This window comes from Geotrypetes seraphini, chromosome 5 (genome assembly GCF_902459505.1).
Source record: "Geotrypetes seraphini chromosome 5, aGeoSer1.1, whole genome shotgun sequence".
Taxonomy (NCBI): Eukaryota; Metazoa; Chordata; class Amphibia; order Gymnophiona; family Dermophiidae; genus Geotrypetes; species Geotrypetes seraphini.
The window spans coordinates 70,444,654-70,471,236 of NC_047088.1; the positions used below are offsets into that span (position 1 = coordinate 70,444,654).

Genomic DNA, 26,583 nt, shown 5'->3' on the forward strand with positions numbered 1-26,583 from the left:
CCCAGCAGGGTGGTTAGATGAGTGTAAGAAGTGTTACAGTATATGAGGCAGAGAAACTTAGCTTAGAGCAGAGAAAGAATGTGTAAATACCCCATGCTAAGCTCAGTAATCACAACAGTGTGCAAAGAAATAAGACCTAAATTGTAATCAGGCCGATAATGTGCCATACACAATGCAAGGAAATAAAAAAGCTTGTGAGTAAATCTAAGACTGTTCCACAGTAAACTCATTTAATCTGGCATGCTGACAACTTACTTATGCTTTTGAGACATTCAAATGGGACCTGGACATCTGGTTTCAGGTGAGGGAGGCTAAAAGGTTTAGGAGCCTTAGACATTGTGGCTACAGGAGATGGTTTTGTTAGTAGTGGGATGTGTGTGTGCATGATCAGTTCAACATCTCTACCTGCTTTGGCTCTCCTTCTTCGATAGCAGTAGGCCACTTCTTTCTCATCTGCTCGTTCAGTCAGATAAACTCCAGTCTGGTATTTCCTGTTTTTCTGCCGTCTCCTCTTCCTTCTTTTAACATGGCTTTCCTCCTCCTCCTCTTCATCTTCAAAGGTGCCCCAGCGCTTTCCTGCTGCTCCTGCTCTCCGAGAGCCTCTAAGGTGGTGGGAACGTCTCTCAAACACAGGCCCATCTTTTGCTTTCCGCTCACGATAACGAGACACTCGATAGCCCTTCCTCAGCCTCCGCCTCTTTGACAGCGCTTCTTTCTCATCTTCCCCCAGTGTTGGTAAAACATCATGTAGGGAGGAGTCATACAGTCCCGATACACCACCAAAATGACTGCTTCCTATGAGGAAGGGAGAGAGAAACCAAACCCAATTAGACCAGATAAAAGGCACAGGCCAAACCAAGTTTGCAAACCAACAAGAAATTAAAAATGCTGCATTGTGGCAAATCTCTTTTCTCCTATCCTCTTCCTCACTGGTAAATAAACAATTTAGGCCCCCTTTTACAAAGCCCGTGGCAAATGCTCCAACGCCTATTCAATTCCCAAGGGCGTTGGAGCATTTACCACGCCAGCCCATGCTGCTGGCTTTTGTAAAAGAGGGGTTTAGTGAGAAACGCCCTTCTGTTCTTCAAAGCAGCTACTAAAAACAGGCATCTTCAGGTACATTTTCATATCTACATAGTTATGGTACAACCATAAAAGCACAGTTACTTACCATAACAGGTGTTATCCAGGGACAGCAGGCAGATATTCCTAACGCATGGGTGACGTCACCGACGGAGCCCCGGTACGGACACTTTTAACTAGAAAGTTCTAGTTGGCCGCACCGCGCATGCGCGAGTGCCTTCCCGCCCGACGGAGGAGAGCGTGGTCCCCAGTTAAGATAAGCCAGCTAAGAAGCCAACCCGGGGAGGTGGGTGGGACGTAAGAATATCTGCCTGCTGTCCCTGGATAACACCTGTTACGGTAAGTAACTGTGCTTTATCCCAGGACAAGCAGGCAGCATATTCTTAACGCATGGGTGACCTCTAAGCTAACAGAGAGGGAGGAGGGATGGTTGGCCATTAGGAAAATAAATTATGTAACACAGATTGGCCGAAGTGTCCATCCCGTCTGGAGAAGGTATCCAGACAGTAGTGAGTAGTGAATGTGTGAACTGAGGACCAAGTGGCAGCCTTGCAGATTTCCTCGATGGGCGTGGAACGGAGGAAAGCCACAGAAGCAGCCATAGCTCTGACCCTGTGGGCCGTGACAGCACCTTCCAGTGATAGACCGGCCCGAGCATAACAGAACGCAATGCAGGCAGCAAGCCAGTTGGAGAGCGTCCGTTTAGAGACAGGGCGCCCTAGACGGTTAGGGTCGAAGGACAAAAAGAGCTGAGGGGACGAGCGGTGAGCCCTGGTACGGTCAAGATAGTATGCCAGGGCACGCTTACAGTCCAGCGTGTGCAACGCCTGTTCTCCAGGATGAGAATGGGGCTTAGGGAAAAGACAGGCAGCACAATGGATTGGTTGAGGTGGAAGTCCGAGACCACTTTGGGAACGAATTTAGGATGGGTACGCAGAACCACCTTGTCATGGTGAAAAACAGTGAAAGGTGGGTCGGCCACCAGTGCATGCAACTCACTAACCCTCCTGGCAGAGGTGATGGCAATGAGGAAAAGCACCTTCCATGTCAGAAATTTGAGTGAAGCAGAGGCAAGAGGTTCAAACGAAGGTTTCATGAGGGCTGATAAAACCACATTCAGGTCCCAGACGACTGGGGGAGGCTTCAGAGGTGGTTTGAAATTGAAGAGGCCCCTCATGAACCGGGAAACCAGGGGATGAGCCGTGAGAGGTTTTCCAAGGATAGGTTCATGAAACGCAGTGATGGCACTGAGGTGGACTCTGATTGAGGTGGATTTGAGGCCAGCATCGGATAGAGAGAGCAAATAGTCCAGTACAGTTTCCACCGCCAATGAGGTGGGATCGTGGTGATGCAGTAGACACCAAGAGGAGAACCTGGTCCACTTCTGATGGTAACATTGGAGGGTGGCCGGTTTCCTGGAGGCATCCAAAATGAGACGGACAGGCTGAGACATATTCTCTAGGGAGGTCAGCCCGAGAGAAACCAAGCTGTCAGGTGGAGCGAGGACAGATTGGGATGTAGTAGAGACTGATGCTGCTGCGTAAGTAGAGTAGGAAACACAGGAAGAGGAATGGGCTCCCTGGAGCTGAGCTGGAGCAGGAGGGAGAACCAGTGTTGGCGAGGCCACCGAGGAGCGATGAGAATCATGGTGGCTCTGTCCCTGCGGAGTTTGAATAGCGTCCGCAACATTAGAGGCAGTGGAGGAAAGGCATAGAGGAACCGATCCGTCCAGTCTAGCAGGAATGCATCCGGGGCCAGACGATGAGGAGAGAAGAGTCTGGAACAGAACTGGGGCAGCTGATGGTTGTGAGGAGCTGCAAAGAGGTCCACCTGAGGAGTGCCCCAGAGAGCAAAGATGGAGTGGAGTGTGGGAGGATCCAGGGTCCACTCGTGAGGTTGAAGGATGCGGCTGAGATTGTCAGCCAGGGAGTTCTGTTCGCCCTGGATATATACAGCCTTGAGGAAGAGACTGTGGGCCGTGGCCCAGGTCCAGATGCGGATGGCCTCCTGACAGAGGAGGGGAGATCCGGTGCCGCCTTGCTTGTTTATGTAGTACATGCCGACTTGGTTGTCTGTGCACAGGAGAAGAACCTGAGGGTAGAGAAGGTGCTGGAAGGCCTTGAGAGCATAGAACATGGCCCTGAGTTAGAGGAAGTTGATGTGATGCTGACGCTCCTGATGGGTCTAGAGTCCCTGGGTGCGAAGATCTCCCAGGTGAGCTCCCCATGCATAGGGGGAGGCATCTGTGGTTATGACCATGGAGTGAGGGGGTAGATGAAAGAGTAGACCCCTGGAAAGATTGGAGGAGTTCAACCACCATTGAAGAGATTGCTGAAGAGACGATGTCACAGAGATGGGATGAGAAAGAGGATCCGTGGTCTGTGACCATTGGTTGGCCAGAGTCCATTGAGGTGTCCTGAGGTGGAGTCGCGCCAGAGGGAGTACATGGACCATCGAGGCCATGTGGCCCAGGAGGACCATCATTTGCTGAGCTGGAATGGAGCGACGAAGGAGCACCTGACAGCAGAGATGGAGCAGGGTCCGTTGGCGGTCTGAGGGGAGAAACGCCCTCATCAGAGTGGTGTCGAGGACGGCTCCAATAAACTGCAGTCGCTGTGTGGGAAGCAGATGCGACTTGGGGTAGTTGATCTCGAACCCCAGGAGGTGGAGGAAGGAGATGGTGTGCTGAGTGGCTTGTAGCACAAGAGGAGACGTAGGTGCTTTCACTAACCAATCGTCCAAGTAGGGGAACACCTGGAGGTTGTGGGACCTGAGAAAGGCCGCCACCACAATGAGGCACTTGGTGAACACCCTGGGTGATGATGCGAGGCCAAAGGGTAGCACTTTGTACTGGTAGTGACGGTGCTGAGCCTGAAATCGAAGGTAGCGACGTGAAGACCGATGGATTGGAATGTGAGTGTAGGCCTCTTTGAGATCTAGGGAACATAGCCAGTCGTGTTGAGAGAGAAGAGGGTAAAGCATGGCAAGGGAGAGCATTCTGAACTTTTCCTTGACCAGACACTTGTTGAGGTTCCGGAGATCGAGGATGGGACGGAGGTCTCCTGTCTTCTTGGGAACCAGGAAGTAGCGGGAGTAGAATCCCTGACCCCTTTGGTCTGGGGGTACCTCTTCGATGGCATTGAGAAGAAGGAGGGATTGGACCTCCCTCAGGAGGAGGAGGGATTGGGAGGAGTGAGAAACAGACTCTATGGGAGGATTGTCTGGTGGAAGAATCTGGAAGTTGAGAGAGTAGCCGTGGCGAATGATGTTGAGGACCCACAGGTCTGATGTGATGACCTCCCAACGGTTGAGGAAGAGTTGAAGGCGTCCTCCGATCGGCTGAGGAAGAGGCAATGATGGTGGGAGACTGGCTATGCCCTGGAGAAAAGAGTCAAAAGGGCTGAGATGGTTTTGACTGAGGGAGAGGCTTGGCAGGTTGGTGAGACTGTGAGCGTGCCTGAGTTTGTTGTTGCTGACGAGGCCGGCGAGGTTGCTGTTGAGGCGGGTTGAGAGGTCTGGCCGAGAACCTGCGTTGGTAGGAAGACTGCTGTCTGTAGGGGCGAGCAGGTGGAGTCTTCTTCTTAGGTTTGATCAGGGTATCCCACCTGGTCTCGTGGGCAGAGAGTTTCTGGGTGGTTGAGCCAGGGACTCCCCAAAGAGTTCATCACCAAGACAAGGTGCGTTAGCCAGGCGGTCTTGGTGATTAATGTCGAGGTCAGAAACTCTCAGCCAGGCCAAGCGCCTCATGGCGACCGCCATGGCAGATGCTCGAGAGGTCAGCTCAAAAGAGTCATAAATGGAGCGCACCATAAACTTCCGGAGTTGGAGCAAACTGGAAATTTGTTGTTGAAAAACCGGGACTTTACACTCAGGGATGTACTTTTGTAAGGAGGAGAGTTGTTGTACCAAATGCTTCATGTAGAAGGAGAAGTGGAAGGTGTAATTATTAGCCCTGTTGGCAAGCATGGAATTCTGATAAAGGCGCTTGCCAAATTTATCCACCGTTCTGCCCTCTCTGCCAGGAGGGGTGGAGGCATAAACACTGGAGCCCTGGGTTTTCTTTAAGATGGACTCCACTAGAAGGGATTCATGGGGTAGTTGAGGTTTGTCGAACCCCGGGATAGGAATGACCCTGTATAAACTATCCAGTTTTCGAGGAGCACCGGGTACCGTGAGAGGGTTTTCCCAATTTTTGTAAAAGGTTTCCCATAAGATGTCGTGGACGGGTAACTTCAAAAATTCTTTGTGGGGTTGTTCGAAATCCAGGGCGTCAAGAAAAGCCTGGGACTTCTTAGAGTCGGATTCCAATGGGATAGACAGAGCCGCCGACATTTCCCTTAGAAATTTTGTGAATGAGGATTGTTCAGGTTTGGAACTGGTATCGACCATCGAGGGTTCCTCGTCCGTTGATGAAGCCTCATCATCGGTACCGGGTGGGGATTCTTCCCATAAGTCCGGGTCCCTGACATCGGTGTGCGCAGGACGGGACGGTGGTGTGGATGGCTCAGTGTGGCGAGTCTTAGAGAGAGATTTGCCAGAGCGCATCGAGACGGTACCGGGGGAGGAAGACCGGTGCCGGTCCTGGTCTCGGGGGGACTGGTGTCGGTCTCGATGTCGGGAAGGGTCGGCGTCAGAGCGTGGTTGCACGGGAGGATTGAGTGGTTCAGCCGCGAGTACCGGCATGGAGGTGTTCAACGGTACCGATGGTGTCGATACCGGTGGTATGGTGCGAGGCTCGGGCCGGTCCGGTACCGGAAGGAGCGGGGCCAATATTGCTGGCAAAAAGTGTTGGAGTTGTTGCTGTAGCTGCTCCTGCAATTGGCTTTGGAGTATGGCCGCAATGCGGTCGTCCAGAGGAGGCACTGGTACCGCTTTTTTCTTTTTCGGTACCATAGGTGCTGCTCCATGCCCCGGCGATGAGGATGCCGATGACGAGGCACTCACCGAAATCGGGGCGGAGCGTTTGCGGGGTCGGCGTGATGTCGGGAGGACCGGCGTCGCCGCTGTGGCAGGAGGGCGCTCAAGGGAAGTGGAAGGCTTCTTAGCCGGCTTACCTGGTGCCAGCGACCCCGAGGAAGGATCAGGCGGCATCGAAGTAGTCGGTGCCGACTTTTGCGGTGCCGTTGACGGCACGGCCGATTCCATGGCAGATCCGGTACCGAAAAGGATATTCTGTTGGATATGTCTATTTTTTAATGTACGTTTTTTTAAGAGTAGCACAGCGGGTGCAGGTGTCAGCCCGATGCTCTGGACCCAGGCACTGTAGGCACCAATTGTGCGGGTCAGTGAGAGAGATCGGGCGTGCACACCGCTGGCACTTCTTAAAGCCCGGCTGAGGGGGCATGAAGGGAAACACGGCCTCCGCAAAATCAAAACCGGAGGCCTGTATGGTGGCAATAGGCCCCGCCGGGGCCGGGCTGAAAAATAAAGAAAAAACAAAGTTGTTTTTTTTTTTTTTTCACTATTTAGAATGGAAAAGAAACCCGAAGGAAAAAGAACAAAAAGGAAGACAATTTCGCAAGCGGGAAGGCAAAAATCAGATATTTCAACAGCCGTTGAAAACACATGCGTCTTCTTCGCTCCGCGGAAACGAAGAAACTGGGGACCACGCACTCCTCCGTCGGGCGGGAAGGCACTCGCACATGCGCGGTGCGGCCAACTAGAACTTTCTAGTTAAAAGTGTCCGTACCGGGGCTCCGTCGGTGACATCACCCATGCGTTAAGAATATGCTGCCTGCTTGTCCTGGGATAAATTCAGGTATTTCACTATCAGATGCTTCACTTTCAAAACCCAGAAATGCACAGCTATATATTCCTGTTGAAGTGGGATACAATTTAAGTCCACTGCCACTGTGGACTACAGGAAGCTACTAGACACTCGTGTAAAGAAAGATTAATCTTTCTATAATTTGATCAGTACTATAGTCAAAAGAAATTATAATTGCTCCATTGTGGTAACAGCACTGCCTATGGGCCTCCAAGATCAAACCTTACTTTGTCCTTGTATTCATTTCTTTGCCTTTGCACTTAATCCTATCAAAATGTTTTATATTTAGTATTTTCACACTACAGTATTTAGAATAGCGGCCAAGCGTCTGTGACTTTGATCACATCTTGTTAAAATAAAGTGCTTTGTAAAACTCCTTCACACATTTTTTATATTCTAAAAAAAATACAATTGAAAATGCATTAAAGCAGGAGTTTGTTTCACTAATTTTACAAAATGTACTCAACAATTTCAAGCAAAAAGAATAATAACAGATCTGAGTAAAGATCTTAAGATAGCCAAACAGGTTGAAAAGGCAACAGCAAAAGCTAGAAGTGCATAGGAAGAGGTATGGCCAGAAGGAAAAAGAAGGTATTGATGCCCCTGTATAAGACTCTGGCAAGACCTCATTTAGAATATTTTGTACAATTTGAAAACTGCACCATCAAAAAGATATAAACAGGATAGAGTATCCAGAGGACTAACGAGTGGCTAGATGGATGGTGCAAGGAGATGAACTTTGGATTTCTAGACCATGGAGAGGCACTGCAGGGACTTCAGGGACCAGACAGACTCCACCTGACCAAAAGAGGTAAGAACGTCTTCAGACGTCGACTAGCCTGCCTACTTCGAAGGGCTTTAAACTAGGTAAGTTGGGGGAGGGTACCCACTCACACTCCGGAGCAGTAAGTAACTATCCTGAGGAGGTGAGTCGCCATTCTGAGTCTGAGGTAAGAACACACAATGAAAACAATACATTAGGGTCACACTAACTCAGGCGGGAAACTCTGCACAGGGACTTAGCAAACATAAAGTATGGAGGGCTATGTATGTCAATGCACACAGTTTGGGCAATAAAATTCTGGATTCAGAGACAGAAATAATGAACGCCGACCTAGACGTAGTGGCGATATCCGAGACTTGGTTCACGGACTCACACGGGTGGGATATGGTTATACCGAGTTACAACTTACTTTGTCGAGACAGGGAGGGCAAGTTAGGAGGAGGGGTAGCTCTATACACTAGAGAAGACATCAAAACTACCATAATCACAGATGTCAAGTACACCGGGGAATCCCTCTGGGTGAACCTGGCTAGAGGAAATGAAAAATGCCTTGGTGTGGTATACAGACCACCAAGACAATAAGAAGACAAGGATATGGAATTAATCGAAGACATAGAAAACATCACTTTGTGTGGGGATACAGTACTGTTAGGGGACTTCAATATGTCTGATGCAGATTGGAACACACTTTCCGCAACAACCAGCCGCAGCAGTAGGTTGTTAACCTCCATAAAGGGTGCACGGCTCAAACAATTGGTATTGGAGCCCACTAAGGACCAGGCGATACTGGACCTGGTACTCACCAACGGAGAAAGCGTATCGGAAGTTTCGGTAGGTAATACACTGGCCTCCAGCAACCATAACATGGTTTGGTTCAACCTTAGGAAAGGTTTCACCAGATCAAACACAACAACAAAGGTCCTCAACTTCGGGGCACTGACTTCAAACACATGGGAGATTTCATCCGTTGGGCGCTGCAAGACCAAGCTGAAACCAATAATGTAGAGGCTATGTGGTCAAACCTGAAATCTACCCTACATGAAGCAACAAATCGCTATATAAAAACAGTAAGCAAACGATGGAGAAATAACAGACCCCAGTGGTTCATTACAGAAATTTTGGACCTCGTTAAAAAAAAAGAAAAACGCATTTGTTTCCTTCAAACAATCAGGAAGAGGAGAGGCAAAAGAAGACTATCTGGCCAGGTCCAAAGCTGTCAAAATGGCAATCAGAGAGGCCAAGCTTCGAATAGAAGAGAATTTAGCAAAGGACATTAAGAAAGGGGATAAATCCTTCTTCAGATACATCAGTGATAGGAAAAGAAACACAGATGGGATAGTACGCCTTAAACAAACAAAACAAAACTGCAGATCTGTACAAGACGTAGGCAAAGTTTATTAATGACAAAAATATGCAAACCCTTTTACCAATCAAGGGACCCGACACGGTCCGTGTTTCGGACAAACCTTCGTCAGGGGTCCATGGTAAAAATAGAGGGAAAAAAACAAAAAAATCAAAAAAATCACAGAGATACTGTATAGTGGCGGCAAGACATAAGCGGCGTCAAGGTCCGTCACTGTAAAAAGCCGTCAAAAGAGTACAACCTTAAGAAAGCAGACGGGACTTATGCAGAATCAGATTCCGATAAAGCCGAACTACTAAACGAATACTTCTGCTCAGTCTTTACCTGCGAGGCGCTGGGGTCCGGTCCACAATTGCAAGCAAGGCAAAGCTCAGAAGACCTGTTCTGGAATTTCGAGTTTACACCCAGCAGCGTCTACTGCGAACTGTCAAGACTCAAAGTAAACAAAGCCATGGGACTGGACAATCTACACCCCAGGGTGCTTAGAGAGCTGTTTGATGTCCTGGCAGAGCCGTTATCTGTGCTCTTCAATCTTTCCTTGAGTACGGGAAGAGTCCCCTTGGACTGGAAAACAGCTAATGTCATCCCACTCCACAAAAAGGGCTGCAGGACAGAGGCTGAGAATTACAGACCGGTGAGTCTTACATCCATAGTGAGTAAACTCATGGAAACACTAATTAAGCATAAATTAGATACGATCCTGGATGAGAAGAATCTACGGGATCCCCACCAACATGGATTTACCAAGGGAAGGTCCTGCCAATCCAATCTAATTAGCTTCTTTGACTGGGTAACAAGGAAGCTGGATGTGGGGGAGTCCCAAACGCTTAATGATTCCATTCATTAGTGCATCAACAAGTGGGCTGGCAAATTTGAGCGGCCTGATGGAAGTAAGATATGCACACAGGGAAGAAATCGTTGGCAGAAGAACTCCCCTTGAAACACTGGTCTTCAGCCTGCAGCATGTCCAGTGCCACAGCAATTAATCAATCAGTCTCATCACCTTAATATGCTCTGCCATGAAAGCAATTTCATTTGAGCAGAAAGTTGTTAGGGAAAGCTTCTCACAGATATCATTGAGCACAGTTTCAGACTTCTCCACAACAGAATACAATTTGCCAACAGCATAATAGTGTGGTTTCCAAAGTTTTGTACACTATTTCAGCTGCCTGGTTGAAGACCAGTTACCAACTGAATGAATTCTAGTGACTCGACCACTGAGAAGGCTTGCATGTCCCCAATAACAAAATTCATGATGAGATCATTGATCCTTTTCTGTGACACAATGATGCTCCCATTACTGCTCCTTGAAGGGATTCTGATGCATCTGGCGAAGAACAGCTTGCTTATCTCCTCAACGAAAGCAGTTTATCATATGCATAGCCAGGTAGACGTTTTGCAGGTGCTTCTTAAGATTTGCTGTAGTTTTGGTTGCAGGTTTTGGTTGTAGGTCTGCTAAGAAGCTGATGGACAAAGTTTGCAACATACACAGATATTTCTGCTGTCTGACCCTACTAGTGTAAAAAATTCAGTGAAGACTGAATGCTCAAATGCCAGGGAGGGGCCTAAGGCTCTGATTGACCCAGGTACTTAAGGCCAATTAGAGCCTTAGGCCCCTCACTGGCGCATCTGAGGATGCACCAGGGAGGGGAAGACCTGCCATTTTGAAGAGGTGGGCCTGCCGGTCGGAGGGAATAGGCATCCCTCCGGCCGGCCTTGGACTGAGAGGTACAGGGGTGTTGGAGAAGGTGGGCATCCCTTCTGAAAGGGGTGTTGTCGGGGGGGATGAGAATCAGCAGCAGCAGGAGGGAGTGTGCACCCCTCCTGATGGGGGGGGGGGTAATCAGGGGGTGGGAATCACCAGCTGCAGGAGGGAGTGGGCATCCTTCCCACCAGATGTGTCAGAGGGACAGGAACCTCAGCAGGAACCTCATATTATATCTCCTGCTGTCCTTTAATTCGGGGGTCTTTTTTTTATGTGTAGGTGTAGTCTGCGCGTGTGCCAATTGCTATCATCAGCGACTTGTCACAAGCAAATACAGCGACCCTCAGCGAACCTCATTTGCATTAACAGGTTTTTGTGAATGACTCATCTTTTTGCAAAATGTTATATTTACGTCTGAGATAGCAGCTCATCGGATTTTACCGTAAAGTTTGAGAATCTTCCCCAAACTCAATTAGGAAGGAGGCGGGAGCTTGATAACAGCTTACCTGACTGACTGCGAGTTCTGCTGGTCAGGACCACAGGGATAAAGTCTTGGAAACTGTTCTTCGATTTTTTTTCAGGGTAGTCTAGGGAAGAAAAGACACACATGTGAGAAAATGCCAGCACAGGCAGACAGCAGAAAACTACAAAGCCTGTTCAGACTTAAGGGGTTGTACAGCCCTAATAAAAGACTGTAGATATCTTAGTGATGCCGCCTCAGTCACTGTAAATTTTCCAGCTAAACTTATTTTCCCAGTCATTTCTGTTTAACATAAGGAATGTCTGTACCTGTGCTAGGTTCCACGGGGCCTAGGCCTGCAGATAACGGCCTAAACTCTTGGGCTCCTGGTGATAGCAGCTGCCCTATGCTTGGATTAGTGTCATGCACAGGAAATGTGTCTAGAGCCATTTCCCAAGCATCTTCTGCTCCCTGCTCACAGTACATGCTGCCATCTCCTGGACTCTCGTATTACTGCAAGGCTCCTAAACTTGCCAGGACATGCTTTCTAACCACTCTCTCTCCCAGCTGGCAAGCAGTTTGCCTATTTAAGGGGAGATGCTCAAAAATTTGCCATGGAAGTAAGACTGATTGTAGCCAGTCTTACTTGCAAGGCAGCTCAACCTCTGATGTACAAAAGAGTTCTCGGGAGGCTTTTACCAAGCGTGGTAGCAGCCATTGAGAACCCTATGCAAATGCATTACAAGCAGCTCATTAGTATTAAGATAAGCACTTCTTGTAATGCACTGGAGGGAATGTCCACCTCTTACTGTGCAAAATTTTCTCGCAGGTCTGGAGATGCCAGTAGCTGTTTGTGCATGTTCTGTGTGAGCATACAACTGTTAGATGCAGGACATACAATCACACAAAACATGCACAACAGCTACATTCATATTGTGTGTGAAATGGAAACAAACAAAAGAAACTTGCTCAAGAGCTCCAGCAATCGGAATCTGTACTGGGCCTGCTCACAAAAGCCAATTCACTACCAACATTTGGAAGCAATGTTACAAAAAAGCTAGCTCTGTGGGTACTGAGCACCCCTCAATACTGAGCAAGCTATTTTCTTTTATGTCCAGGAGGAAATCTGTATTGTGTTTGGTACCCCTAATCATTTTGCAATGTTGGAGTCTATAAATGCCACCTCCATATCCTTTCTTTACCCCAAAATGATGCCCATATCATAAACAAATGAATTTGTCTTTTCATTTCTGTGCTGACAAAAGCTGGTGTTGACCATAGCACTGACATTGTAGATCTTTGCTCCTATATCATTACAGACCTTTGCTTCCTCCTGGCAGATTAAACGCTGTCTCTCCAACCTCTTAACAAAACTGTTTACATGAAGGAAATAACAAGCAGCGCTGGAATATAACCTACACACTAAGACACAGACTAGTTACAGGGGATCTGTAACCAAGTAACATCAGGAAGTGAGAGTGGGGACATAGGAAGTGCTGCAGCCTGAGTTACTGTGATTATGCAACAGCCTTCAGGCACTGGACACACACAACTGTGTTTTCAAAGTATTTTGAAAACTCTCAAGAGGCAGTAGCTCTTCTTAGACAACTACTAACAGCTGGAAAGTGGGTAGGGGCAAGGGAAACCCAAACTACTCTGAAGGAATATGCTGTTGCGCTGTAATGGTGAGCAGCAGGACAATACAACTAATTCAGCTGCAAAGGGCATGCTCATAAAGTCAAATGGTTTGCACTGCATGTCACAATATGATGGGAAAGCTACTCAAAGTTCAATTTCGTTGAAAAAGCTCCTGGACCTCCAATGGTGAAATGAGTACCATCACTTAGGGGCTGCCTGTAGGGATGCGAAGATATGTGGGGCCTTGTTTGCATATGTCAAGGGCTGAAAAGTAGGATCCTGTGTGAAATCAGTTGCTCAATGGTAGAGCGCCAGTCTCAGATTTTAGATTTATTATTTTCCAAACCTGACTCACAGTGAGCTTTGTTGGCTGGTGCTCACATAGTGCTGGAAAGGATTGGAGTATGTTATGGATCATATGCAGCTCCCATATTGTGGGAACTTTATAGAGAAGTCTTTTGCTAACATCTCAATAGGGTTATAATCTCTTGTGCTGCTTGTAACTAATAACTATTTGCTTGCTTAGCAGGATGATCAACTACTCATGCTGCAAGCATAGCACCATAGGCGACGAGACCATGAAACTCAAAATTTTAAATGGTCATGTCTGGCCAGCACTTAGCTGGAAGGTGTCCATAAGGCCCACATACTATAGAAAATATTGGTGGAGTACTCAGTAGAGAACGCCATTCTTTCTGATCCAGTGTTGAATCAGTGTGCAGAAATAATATATATTTTGCTAGTCCAAAATATGTTCAGAATGGAAGGGGGTTAGGGTGGGAAGCAAAATTCTTCCAGTAGGACTGGAGGGTCTGGCCGGGAAGGGAGGGGTTTAACATCTGAAGACCTTAAAAGTGGCCAAACAGGTAGATAAGGTCACAGCAAAGCTAGATGGATGTTTTGGTGCACAGGAAGAGGCATAGCTAGCAGGAGTTCTGTGTGCAATTCTGGAGAGAGACTTAGAGATCTCAATATGTATTTCCTGGAGGAAAGGTGTTGTAGGAGAGATGTAATAGTCACGTTTCAGTACTTCCAGGGAACAAATGCAAAAGCGGCAGAGCATCTTTCAGTGGAAAGGAAGCTCTGGAATGAGTGCACATAGATGAAGTTAAAAGCGAATAGACTCTGGCATAATCTAAGAAAATATTTCTTTATGGAAAGGGTGGTGGATGCATGGAATACCTGGTGGAAGTGGCAGAGACAAGGATTGTATCCAAATTCCAGAAAGTATTGAACAAGCACCAAATATCTTGGAGAGAGAAGGGCTTTAGAGCATTGCAGCTGATATGAATACACTGCATGGTCTTTATCTACAGTGATGTTCTATGTGAAACCCTTAACAAACTATCACCTCCCCAACACACACACACATACTAAAGAATTTAAAATAAATTCATACTGATCAAGTAGACTAATGGCTCTACCATATGAGAAGAGATGCGAACTGGTCAGCAAATGTGTAGACTGGTGATATATCTCTAAGGAAGGCCTGCAGTCAGCAGGATGAGAAAACAGGTCAAAACAAGTACCAATTTTCTGCCAACTGCTGACTCCAGACTCACACAGATCTTTAATTTTTCAGTTAGGGGTTATCTCAAGCCCAACTTCAGGAAGGCCTGTGAGATCAGTCAGCTTGCACTCCACTGAGGTAGAAGCAGGCCTCTGAGAAGAATATACGCTCTATCCCTGTACATTGATACCTAATTCTGCCTCTACCTGACCCCTGGGTAAGGAAAGTCTATAGCGGGATAAGTTATTTTCTTTTTAAACTGGCAGCTCTACATGTCGGCAACCTTGGTCTGATTTGCAAGACCAACTACTGCTATAGAGGCACTATTGACAGCCAACCCCTTGTTCAAGAGGGCATCTCAACTACTGCACAACAGTGACACCTATAGGTGGGATTCAGTACACAAGTAAACCAGGGACCAAAGGGAGAGGAGGAGGACAGAAAATAAAAATGGGGGGGAAACTCAAATGGGTATGATTGCGAATGCTTACAGTGCTGTAGGCCCAAACGGGTAGATTATAATTAAGCAAGAAGCTCAAAGGAGCAGCTAAAAGCTACCAGCAATAAACTAGTGTTTGATATGACGTAACTGTCAAACTCCTGTAGTAGACAGCAATACAGGGAAAACAAACTGGAAACAGTCAGGTAACATTTGGTTCTTTTTGTTCCTTTGTGCATTTTACCTTCTTCTTGCTGGAAATATTCAGGCTCAGACTTTATGGCCTTCCTCCGCCGGCGCTTCTGCCGAACAACAGCAAACTCCTTCCCATTCTCAGGCTGCTGTTTCCTCCACTTTGGGAAAGAAGAGAAGCATCTTTTCAGGCAAAGGACAGTCTTTAGGCAGATATCATACACATTGGGCTGGCACAGATTACAATCTTTCATGGAACAGCACAGTTTATTCAATTTTTTTAAATTTTTGAAAGACATAAGATATTATTTTCATGAGATATAATATAATGATATTTGAATTTGGGAGGGGGGTGGGGGTTAAATCTTCTTGTTGTATAATATTGTAGATTTTCAAGTGGTATTGTAATATGTTTGTTTGATATTTATTGTACACTTGTTATAAGATATAAAATGAATAAAGAAATTAAAAAAATAAAATAAAAGGAAACCACACAAGCATGGTAAATATGCAATTTAAAAGTCTGACTTGATCTTTTGTGTCAATCATTTTTGGAAAATGTCACCTGCACTTGCTATTACAAACCCCACATGAACTTTTCAGCTGCTCTAAGAGGGCAATTTTCAGACAGGTTAATTTACCTGAATGGTCAAAAAACTTCCCCACACTTCCAAAGACAGGGGTTAGTCTGTCCACAAGATCATTCTGGTTTTCATAATTTTTCTATTTTCCCCATCACAGATGACTTGACTAAGAGACTGTAGGTTCTGTCACCGACTGAATACCTGAGCAGGGATTTCTCCTCGGAGACAATGCTCCTCAGCACTTCTCTAAAACCAGCCGTCACTTTACACATGAAGTTTAAAAGCTCCTAAACCTAGGCCTACTGCTGATTCACAGGACCAGCTCCATGATACATCTTTTATCCAGTCCCAATTTTGAAGCTTTCTGTATTCAGAGAGATAAAAACATAAGAATTGCCATACTGGGACAGATCAAAGGTCCATCAAGCCTTTTTAATTCAGGTTGGGCATTTTAAAGCACCTATGTAGGCACAATTCATGTGAAAAGTAGGTGCTAGAAATGTAGGTCTTGAAAACCCTGGCCTACATTTATATATATATATATATATATATATATATTTATTTTCTTTTTTTGGGGGGGAGGGTGGTATTCTTGGTTAATTGTGCAAAACAAATTCAAAATCAGTCTGTTTGTGAGTCTGTGCTAAAATTCAATCCATAATGAAACCAGAAGCACTATTTATTCAGCAAGACAAATGCATGGGGGGAGAGTGTGGCACAGTGGTTAAAGCCACGTCCTCAGCACCCAGAGGTTGTGAGCCCACCAGGACAGACAGGGAAAAATGCTGAATAAATTAATGTAAACTGTTCTGAGCTCCCTGAGATAACAGTATAGAAAATTGAGTACCGTATTTTCACATAGATAACGCGCACTCGTGTAAAACGCGCACACAGGTATAGCACGCGGGGAACATAAATCTATGTAAAAAAAATTTAATATAGCGCGCACACGTGTATACCGCGCATGCTAAAACCTCCTCCCGCCTACTCCGAACCGGCATCCTCCCCCCCGCTCGCTTACCCGCATTTTACAACTTTTTTAAAAAAATCCGATCCGGCATCCCCCCTACGAACCGGCATCCTCCCCCCCGCTCGCTTACCCACGTTTTACAACTTTTTTTTTAAAATCCGATCCGGCATCCCCCCTACGAACCGGCATCCTCCCCCCCCCCGCTCACGTCACCCCCCTCCCCCGCGATCCTACATCCCCCCCAGCACCGCAAAACATGTCTTACCCGATTGGGCAGCGGCACCAGCACCAATGCACAGGAGGTGCCAGTGCCAGTGCCAGTGCCCGAAGATCCTCCCTTGTTGGTTTGGGTTGGGCTGGGCTGGGCGGTGCGGTGCAGGAGAGATCCTCCTTTTTCCTGCGCCGGGCTGGACTAGGCTTTGAGCATTTGCAAATGCACCGCACCGCCCAGCCCAGCCCAGCCCAAACCAACCCAAATCAACGAGGGAGGATCTTCAGGCACTGGCACATCCTGTGCATTGGTGCTGGTGCCGGTGCCCAATCGAGTAAGACATGTTTTGCGGTGCTGGGGGGGATGTAGGAACGCGGGGGGGGGGTGACGCGAGCGGGGGGGGGAGGATGTCGGTTCGCAGGGGGGATGCCGATCGGATTGAAAAAAAAAAGTTGTAAAACGCGCTCACACATATAACGCGCACGGTTATGCACGGTTTGTAAAATCGTGTATAACGCGCGTGTTATATGCGTGAAAATACGGTAAATAAATATGTCATTTTAAAGTACACTGGAATTCTCATTAGTATAGTGATGTCTTTTGTTCTTCCACACACATGGTCCCTCTCTGTGGGTAATTCTATAACTGAGACCTGATTGGTGCATATTCTGTAAAGGAAAGGAGAAAGACTATTTCCCTTTATGTAATACTGTACTTGCATTATCAGTTATATGTGTGCTTAGGCATGAAAACTTAACATCAGCTATAGAGCTGATGAATTTGTTCATGCCTAGTTTTGGAAGACACATTCATAACTTATAAATTACAAGTGTAAATGTGTGTCTGACACCCTGCCCAGGTGTACACCTACCAGAAAACTATGTACTACCAATGACAGAACACTTAAGTGCACTTTCTAAACAGTTATGTGCATAACTTGTGCACAAATGTTAGCATCTAATTTATAGAATAACCCTGTCTAAAACAGCTCTGGTGGTATTTACGAGGTAAATTTTAAAATGATGAGGCTGTTTAACTGTGAGACTTGGACAGCTAGATTAAAAACAGAGGGGTTATTTTACTAAAGCTCAGCACACGCTAATGGGCATTGGTGTGCACTAAGTGGCATGTGGCCCTTAGTTATAAAATAGAACACACAGCATTTAGCACACTAATGTCCATTAGCACACACTAAGCTTTAGTAAAGGGCCCCTGAGTGGGAAAGAACTGCTAAACTTAACTGCTCAAAAAAGTGGGCAACCAGGAGGCAGAGTTGGGATAGGGGGCAATAATTAGGCATAGAGTTAGGCTCAGATTCACTAAAGATAACGACTCAATCGCTGTTGGCCGATTCTCTGGCTGATTTTTAAACAGCAATTGATTCACTATCAAGTTTGCATGCAAATGATTTGCACGGAGGTGCAATTTATTTGCATGCAAACTCACCGACTCAATCTGTCAGTGAGAAGCAGCCTCATGTCACTGCTGTCAGGGTTTCTGCCGGGGTTTTTTTTTTTCTTTTTTTTATTGGGCAGATATTTTGCGTGTATTACACACGCAAAATATCTGCCCAATAAAAAAAAGCTCCCGACAAAGCTCCCACTCCCTCCACCCCCGACCCCCCAAAAAAAATGGCAGGAAGGATGCCCACTCCCTCCGACACTCCCCCCGAATATGGCAGGTGGGATGCCCACTCTCTCCTGCCATCGCCCCCTCCCCTGTGCGAAATGATATAGCAGGAGGGATGCCCACTCCCTAATGCCGTTGGGTCCCTTGGGTCAGGTCGAGTCTCCCTCCCCCGGTCGGGTCAGGTTTCATCGTCCTCCTCCCCCTAAGTTGGGAACAGGAACATAAGAATATAAGCAATGCCTCCGCTGGGTCAGATCTGAGGTCCATTACGCCCAGCAGCCCGCTCACGTGGCGACCCAACAGGTCCAGGACCTGTGCAGTAATCCTCTATCTATACCCTTCTATCCCCTTTTCCAGCAGGAAATTGTCCCTCCTGCTCCTCCGCTAGCTGCCCATCAGCAATATGATGCACAGGGATGGGCGGGCCTAAGGCCCTGATTGGCTCAGGTGCCTTGGGCTCCTCCCAAGGGAGTTGCCCGAGATACCTGAGCAAATTAGGGACTTCCTTAGAGAGGAGCCTAAGGAAGTCCTTGATTGGCCATTGTTAAACCCGATGCAAAATAGCCATGCAAATGTTAGTGAATCAATTGCTTGGCTATTTTGCATGGGGTTTTACATATTTGCATGGCCGGATCGGAAAATGGGTGATCGAGGAGAAAAACAGGCGATAGGCCGTTTTGTGAATCGGGTCGGTTAGCAGCGATTGTCGCTAAACCTGTAAAAAAACAGGTTTAGCGACAATCGCTGACTTTAGTGAATCGGGGCCTTAATTTCCAGTGACGAACATTAGGGAGGTAGTTGATTGTTGGTATTATGTGATGAATTTAGACATTCACACCTAGCTTCTACAGTAGCAGGCCTAACTCTGAGGCTCAATTTTGGCCATTAAAATTTAAGAAAATATTCAGGGGCAGGCCTAGCCTTGTAGGTTTAGTTGAAAATTCTACACTAATACCACCACCAGGCTGCCTAGATCAGGAGCTTAGATACAGCAGACAATCAGCTCTTCAGTGTGCAGTCAGTATTTGGACCTCAGGAAACAAGAGAGACTATCAAAAACAACTAAAATAATAAGATCTTGCTGAGGTCCCCAACAGGGCAGAGGAAGAGCAGTCTCACTTTATTTAATTCAGAGAAGCTTATGAGCCAAACTCCTAACTTACCTTCCTTTTGCAAGGACCTTTTCCCACTCTGCTGGAAGACTCATCTGCTTCCTTGGTTTTGCATTTCATTTTCTTCTGAACCCGTTTGGCCAGAAGCTCTTCCTGACATCTAGACTTGCACCTGCCACTGCCTTCCTTTTTAATTCGGGATTTTACCTTGATTTTCATATCTGTGTGTACTCCCGGCATCTCTATTGGGGACCAACCTGCTCTGTTATATGAAGTGGAGCAGGCAAAGTCCTCATAATCGTCCTTCTCGATTTTCACTTTACTTAAGTCCACCTCCTGGACACAGGGAAGAGTGTTGGTTGCAGAATTTTTCCGAAATCTGCCAAAGGCCTTACCATCACACAAGTCTGATTCAGAATCCTTCCTATTGCTAGTTCGGCTCAGCACAGGCTGATCCTGCATCTTTCTGTGTCTCTGCTGATCATGGGATAAGTATGCTCCTAATACTTTGTTTTTAGGCTTGGATTTCTGACTGCAAGTCATTTTAGGTCTATCAGCCTGTATCAGGGTATCCCTAGGGAAGGGATCACAGTTGAGTGCTTCAGAAGCACAGTTCGCAATAGGGATCTCTTTCCTCCCTTTCACATTCCCAACAAGTCTTCCTCCTGCCTCTGCTGCATTTGACTGATGGAACAAGGCAGAACCCTGTGATACTGGAGCTAAGAAAGGATGACTGGAGGCGTCCTTAGAGGACGTCAGCAGTGGGCCACAGACTCGGCCTTTTGCTGGTAGCTCCTGTTCCAAAGACTGGGGCCTCATCATTCTCTGCTGCCCTTCAAGCTTCTTTTCAGCAGTGGATTTCTGAGGAGGTATACTAGTTTCAGAGGGATGGATATTGGGACATGAGCTATACTCGTTCACTGGCACAGACACTTTGGAAGGATTACCTTGAGTTACATGTAGCTGCTCAGTAGTTGAAGCTCCAATTGACAGCAGAGAAGTTTGATGATATGAAGACCAAGTTACTGGCAGAACCTGAGGACTAGAGGGTTTTCCGTTGACTGGACATTTGGGATAAACAGTCCCATGCCCATGTGCATTCCATAAGGAGAATTCTTTTGAAGAACATACTGTGGTTCCAGAAGGGATTCGTCCATGAAGGTATCGCCTGGCTGGCTGTGGTCCCTCTAAGATGGTCTGATTGTCTTTCTTTCCACAGGCTCCTGGATTCTTTAGCTCCCCTTGATCAACGATAGAAATAGGTTCCTGCTTGGCAAGATGTCGCAAGTCATTACTTAGTCCTGTATTAGTGTCCTTATTGAGCAACAGAGAGGCAGGCACTGGGTTGGCCACCCCCACATAGGTGCCAGGGATAGTGCTGATCAAGGCGGCAGAATTTTTAACCCAAGCGCCTGATGTACTCAGAAGCTGTGAGGAGGCTTGCTCACCATTTCTTAGCAATTCTGGGAACATTATATAGGGAGAAGGTGCACGAAGACCTGGTGTAACACTGCTGCTAGTGTAGCTGTTCTGTGTGGCACGCAGTGAACTGCAGTCAGACTTTGACAGCACAGTGGAGAGAATGGCTTTCCCACTGGTGTGGACAGGTGTTAATATTGGCATAGGAGGTGTTTTGCGTTGGTTCGGTGGCATAAGCTTTTGGCGTTTGGATTTGGAGGACAAGTCAAGAGGCATTTCACTACAGTCCTGAGGTGAAACCATCTCTCGTTCAAGCTGTGGAGGAGACTTCAAGGGAGAAAAGGAACCAGGAGCCCCATCAGTGTGCTGATCAGAGTGACATGGAGGCCTGGCATACGAGGTGAGGCCTAGGAGGGGAACTGGGCTCCCACAAGACACTGGCAGAGCAGGATGGGGAGATGACATCTGTTTAGTACCTGAAGCTAGAGAGACATCTGCACAAGAGAGATTGCTCACAGTAGATGTGACATTATTACTGCAGCTGGGCGGATGGGCTGGCGTAGTGCCAGCAAGTCTGTTTATTTCCATGGAAACCATTTTGTGATCTGAAGTCAAGGGTCTGCCCACTGAAGAGGTATAAGGGTAGGAGCGCAGTTCTTGAGGTGCAATGATACCAGAAAGACACCTCTCCTGTAGATAAGAAGACAATACTGGGAAAGTGAAAGTGGGTGTGACCCCAAGTGTGGTTGGAAGAGTGGTCACACTGAGAGGCTGTCTACAGCTTACAGGCGGTATGTACACAAGAGGCTGGCTCTGTGTTAAAACTGTTCCAGGCTGAAAAGACAGAGGCAATTTTTGCACAGCAGGGCTCTGAGAGGTGGAGTAACAGACTCTGCTCATGCTGAAAGAGGTCAAAGTGTTGAAACTGGAAGACGCCACAGGGTGCACACCTTCCAATGCTTGCCCTGAAACTTTTACCCCAGTATTCAGGGTTGTCTTTTGTTTTCCAGAGTTCTCCGTTTCTGCACATTGAAGGCAAGCAGGTGGAATCTCCATCGGTTTCTCTGCGACTAGGGTCGGTGTCCTGCTGTTCTCTGGATCTGGGGTTCCTAAGAGCAAAGAGTCGAGCATCCTGAGATCTCTCTTGTCTGTCAATGGTGCAGCTATCTCATTGGTCTCTGGTGTTACTGCTTTGTCTGTAGATTCTAAAATCTGAGGATCCAGACCCCTGTCTGACCTACACCCAGCAATCTCTTCCACGCTTTCATCTTCATCCAGCATCCGGACATCAGCACAGTTCTTCACTGGTGTGAGCTCCACCTGAAACAGAAGAAAGAGGCTGAATTTCTGAAAACAATGGCTAGTGTTTCTTGCACACCTCTGCTAGTTCAAGCCAGACCTACTACTTTCTACTCTGAACACAGCTAGTAAAATGGATCCCTTCTTTTTAATGATGCATTTAATACTTAATTTAATAATTTCTTAAAGTTAGTAATTTTAATAGTTTACACCTTACTACTTAAATGTTTTCCATATTGTGTTTTTCCTTTGTTTTGCTTTTACTTAACAAATGTATTTCAATACCCTTCTTACCTTATGTAATGTAAATATGTATTACCCAATGTAATAATTTATAGTTTGTACTGTTTGCTTTTTATTGACTACCTTTTTAATATGTACATCGCTTTGAATTTGATTAAGCGATTAATTAAGAAAAATAATAAACTTGAAACTTGACATCTAACAATGCTTTGTGTTGTCAATGGGAGATGTCAGGTCATTAGAAACTCCTGCATTTCAGGCTCATCCACGTTCTAAGAGATGCAAAAGCAGAAGTGAAAGTTCACTTTTAAAACCTGGGAACTATTGTTGATCTTAATTAACAAATAAGTGTTTGGCATGCAGAATTACCACAATACCAGATACCAAAATCAGAGAGTGAAAAAGTAGCTTAGAGCACCAGGCTAACAACAAGGGAAGACTGGTTCAAATCCTGATACTGCTCCTTGTGGCCTTGGGCAAATCACTTCACCCTCCATTGCCTCAGATTTAGAGGGCAATTAAAACCAGGGCTGAAAATTACTGCTTGTTTTCGGCCAAAATCATCATCCCACCCCTCCCCTCCCTAGCAAGCCATTCTCCTGGGCCCTGGCTCAGCCTACCCCCCCCCCCCCCCCACACACACACACATAGGCCCTTCCTAAGCCTACCTTTGAAGCCCTGGTGATCTAGTGTCCTCTTTGGGACAAGGACAATTCAAAGTCACTCCTGCCCCTGCTGGCTCTGCAGTCAAAATAACTGCTGCAAATTCTGGTAGGCAGGAGTAACTGCCAGTTCGAATCCCAAAATGGCTACTACAACCTTCTGCAGCAATCTTGTGAGGCTGCCATGGAAAGTTACAGAAGCCATTTTGATTGCAGTGCCAGCAGAGGCAGGAACAACTCAGGATCGCTCCTATCACGAAGAAGTCACAAGACCACCAGGGATTTGAAGGTAAGCCCAGGAAGAGCCTACATAAGGTGGGTGGGTGGCACAGAGTGGTCGCAGGGGCAGGAAGTTTTGGTTTCAGCCGAAAATGCACTTGCGTTTTGAGCCAGAAACAAAGCATGGCCGAATATGGTTGCTTCTACTTAGGTTGTATGCCCTTAAGGGACAGGAAAAAACCTAGAGTACCTGAATGCAACTCAGCTTGATCTAATATTGAAAAAGGTGACAGCTAAATCCAAACAAATACATAAAATTAATTTTCAGCAGAGGCAGTGATTCTTAAATGTCAGTACAAGTGGCCTTGAATAACATTTTGGGTACTTGTGTCTCATTTTGGGTACTTGTGAAAGACAGATAAGTAAATAAGCACGAAGAAAAGGAAAACTCTCAAGGTACTGTTAACCCAGTAGTTTTAAGGTCCCATGATTGCTGCTAGCTGTTTTCAGCCATAGAAGGTCAATTCAATACCCATCCAGGAGAGGGAGCCAAGCTATGTCATAGATCTGCTTAAATAACAAAGTCCTGTCTGTACAAGGAGTCCTAGCAGAAATGCAGGCACTTATATTGCTGGGTTTATCTGGCAGTGGGTTACTGGTGGCAGGAAAGCCACAGGGGACCTTGGGAGATAGCCACACTAGGTTCAGTGGCTATTCAGTACAACAAGCTTTGTCGTTAGATGTACAAAGGGGGTTGAGTGTGAACTAAATAATGGATGTTGCATACTCATTTACCCCAAGAAACTGGAGTATAAAAGAGAGACAGTTCTGCCTTAGATACGGAGTGTTATCTTATATCCTATCTGTAGTCATGCTGTATAGCTAGCATCTGGGATACTTTTTGCAGTTTGGAGAGGAATAACTGGGTACACGGACTGGGTCACTGCTATCATCTACAGGCAAGATGGCCTCATTGATACCCTCCCCCCCAAAAAAACAAAAAACACCTCACCTTCCAAACTCACCTTGGAAAGGCCACCGCTTACACAACATTCCTGAGACCCAAGGTGCTCGGAGCTGCCAGTCTTGGACTCTTCATCAGACAAAGGTGTTCTTCTATAATACAGAATAAACAATGTTAAAAATACACACCAACAGAATATATACAGAGCTCACGCACAACTCATAAGCATCAGATTTGTTTTTAGAATTTTGACCCCTGCTCTAGAACTCAACAAGGTGACGTGGCAGCCACTTCCAACTGATGTCATAAAGGTGCTGAATGACATCACAAAGGTCTAGACAATGACATGACCCCAGTCTAAAACAGCCACAACAGGTGCAGAATGTTACTTCTTGGTATACTGAAAAGGGAATAGGCCATCTATGTGTGAAGGCCAAATAAGCATCTATTTTAAGTCAATTTTATAGGCACAAAGGCCCATAATCTATAAATGGCGCCTTAAGTTAGGTGCTGGTAGGTGCCCTACCGATGCCTAACTTAAGTTGAAAATGCCGTTTAAAAAAAATTAAAAGTGACTTAAAACAAAAAATGTACCAGCACTTTAAAAAATGGCACCTGCATCATACATACAGAAGTACTTTACAACGCCTAATGCCACTGTAGGTGTGGCTAACATCAAAACTGACGCTGGGTGTTTTAAAGTGCCTCTGTAGGCGCGACTCATATGAAAGGTAGGCACCAGAAATGTAGGTCTTGAAAACCCTGGCCTACATTTCCGGCACCTACCTTTCCTGAAGCTGCAATTCTATAAATGGTGCCGTCATGTGATTGATACACGATCAATGGCCATTTTTAAGGCCATCGCCGCCATTTTATAGAATCTATACCAAAATGCCTATGTATCTTTATAAAATGCTGATGGCAAAATGGCAGAAGTCTAATCTAATCTAATCTAATCCTTAGGTTTGTATACCGCATCATCTCCACGTTCATAGAGCTCGGCGCAGTTTACAGAGAAGAAATAGGAAGGAACTACAACAGAAGTCATGCTTACTTTGAAGCCATGGACTTTTATGCCACTCAGGAGCAGGTATAAATATTCCTTTCAAAATATGTACACATATTTTATAAACTATCCCCCAAATTCTATAAAGTTGGGCACCTACTGTAACTTTATGCTTAGTGAGCAAAGTTGCACATGCAATTTATAGAATAAGGTCAGCTAAGTGCCTAACAATTGTTTAATTAGTTGTTAATTGGCATTAACTAATAATTGCCAATTAATAATTAGCAGTTAGGCACAAAACCGACCTCTATAAAGAAACCCTCAAATTCTATATATGGTGCCTTATATTGTGGGTGCAAATTGGTACGCACAGTTGATGTGTGTACAACTTAATTGTTTAACAAGTCTAATTGGAGCTGATAATTGGTATTTAACAAGTCTAATTTGAGCTAATTGGCAATTAATGCCTCATAATTTATGCTAATTGGCTCTAATTAAAAGTTACACTCACAACTTGGTAGGCACTTTCTATAAAATGCTTCACACCATTTTTGTATGCGAATCTGAAAAGGGGGTGTGGCCTAGTGAGCAGCCTGGGAGGATCATGGGTATTCCTAGAATTTACATTTGCTGTTATAGAATACATCTGATATGTGTAAAAGTTAGGTGCAGGGATTTAGCCCTGTTTCCACTGGCCTAAGTGGATGTGCCTAAAAGTTATACAATACACTGGCACTTGGAGCTGTTCTAGTTGGCGCCAATTAGTTTGGATCTATACAGAGAATCAGGCCCTGATTGTGTAATTTTCATGGCGTGCAACTGCAAAGGGGCATGGACCTAGAAGGGGCATGGTTGGATCAAGAATGCCAAAGAGTTACATACACAGATTATATAATACTAACAATTACATGTGCAACTGCTTACTTTTAGGCACAGAACTGCATACTTACACTAGTATTCTATAATGGAAGTTATGTACAGAACCACTGTTATAGAATTTGTGCTTAGTGCGCATTATTCCAGTGCCTAAATTTTGGCAACCTTTTGAGAATTTGCCCCTATGTGAGTAAATTGAAAAAATTTGTCCACACCATGCTCAAACTCTATCCTCAAATATACCTATACCAGGTCACTTAATAAAACATAAATCTTTATTTATATACCGTGAGTGCCTTTCAGTTCAAGGCGGTTTACATAAAAATTGCTGAGAAGAGTCAGCGAGCTACATTAAAGGAGAAGAGAACTGAGAGACTGGAGGATCGCAGAGAGGGAATTAAGAGGACCTAATCGAGAAGGGAGGAAGTTCATAGTCTGAGAGTAGCAA

General features: G+C 46.0%; 1 protein-coding gene across 5 annotated transcripts in view; it reads right to left on the bottom strand.

The window, feature by feature from the left end:
• BCORL1 (BCL6 corepressor like 1) overlaps window positions 1-26,583 on the bottom strand; it is a 97,239-nt gene that overhangs the window by 50,295 nt on the left and 20,361 nt on the right. For 4 of the 5 annotated variants that reach the window (XM_033945888.1, XM_033945887.1, XM_033945885.1 and 1 more), the window contains exons 3-7: window positions 24,315-24,405; window positions 19,499-22,186; window positions 14,994-15,102; window positions 11,209-11,289; window positions 406-795 (exon numbers count right to left, since the gene is read on the bottom strand). In XM_033945888.1, the coding sequence (XP_033801779.1) occupies window positions 406-795; window positions 11,209-11,289; window positions 14,994-15,102; window positions 19,499-22,186; window positions 24,315-24,405 (3,359 nt within the window). Of the gene's footprint in view, window positions 1-405; window positions 796-11,208; window positions 11,290-14,993; window positions 15,103-19,498; window positions 22,187-24,301; window positions 24,406-26,583 lie in introns of those variants that run through there. The other variant, XM_033945889.1, reaches the window with a different exon arrangement.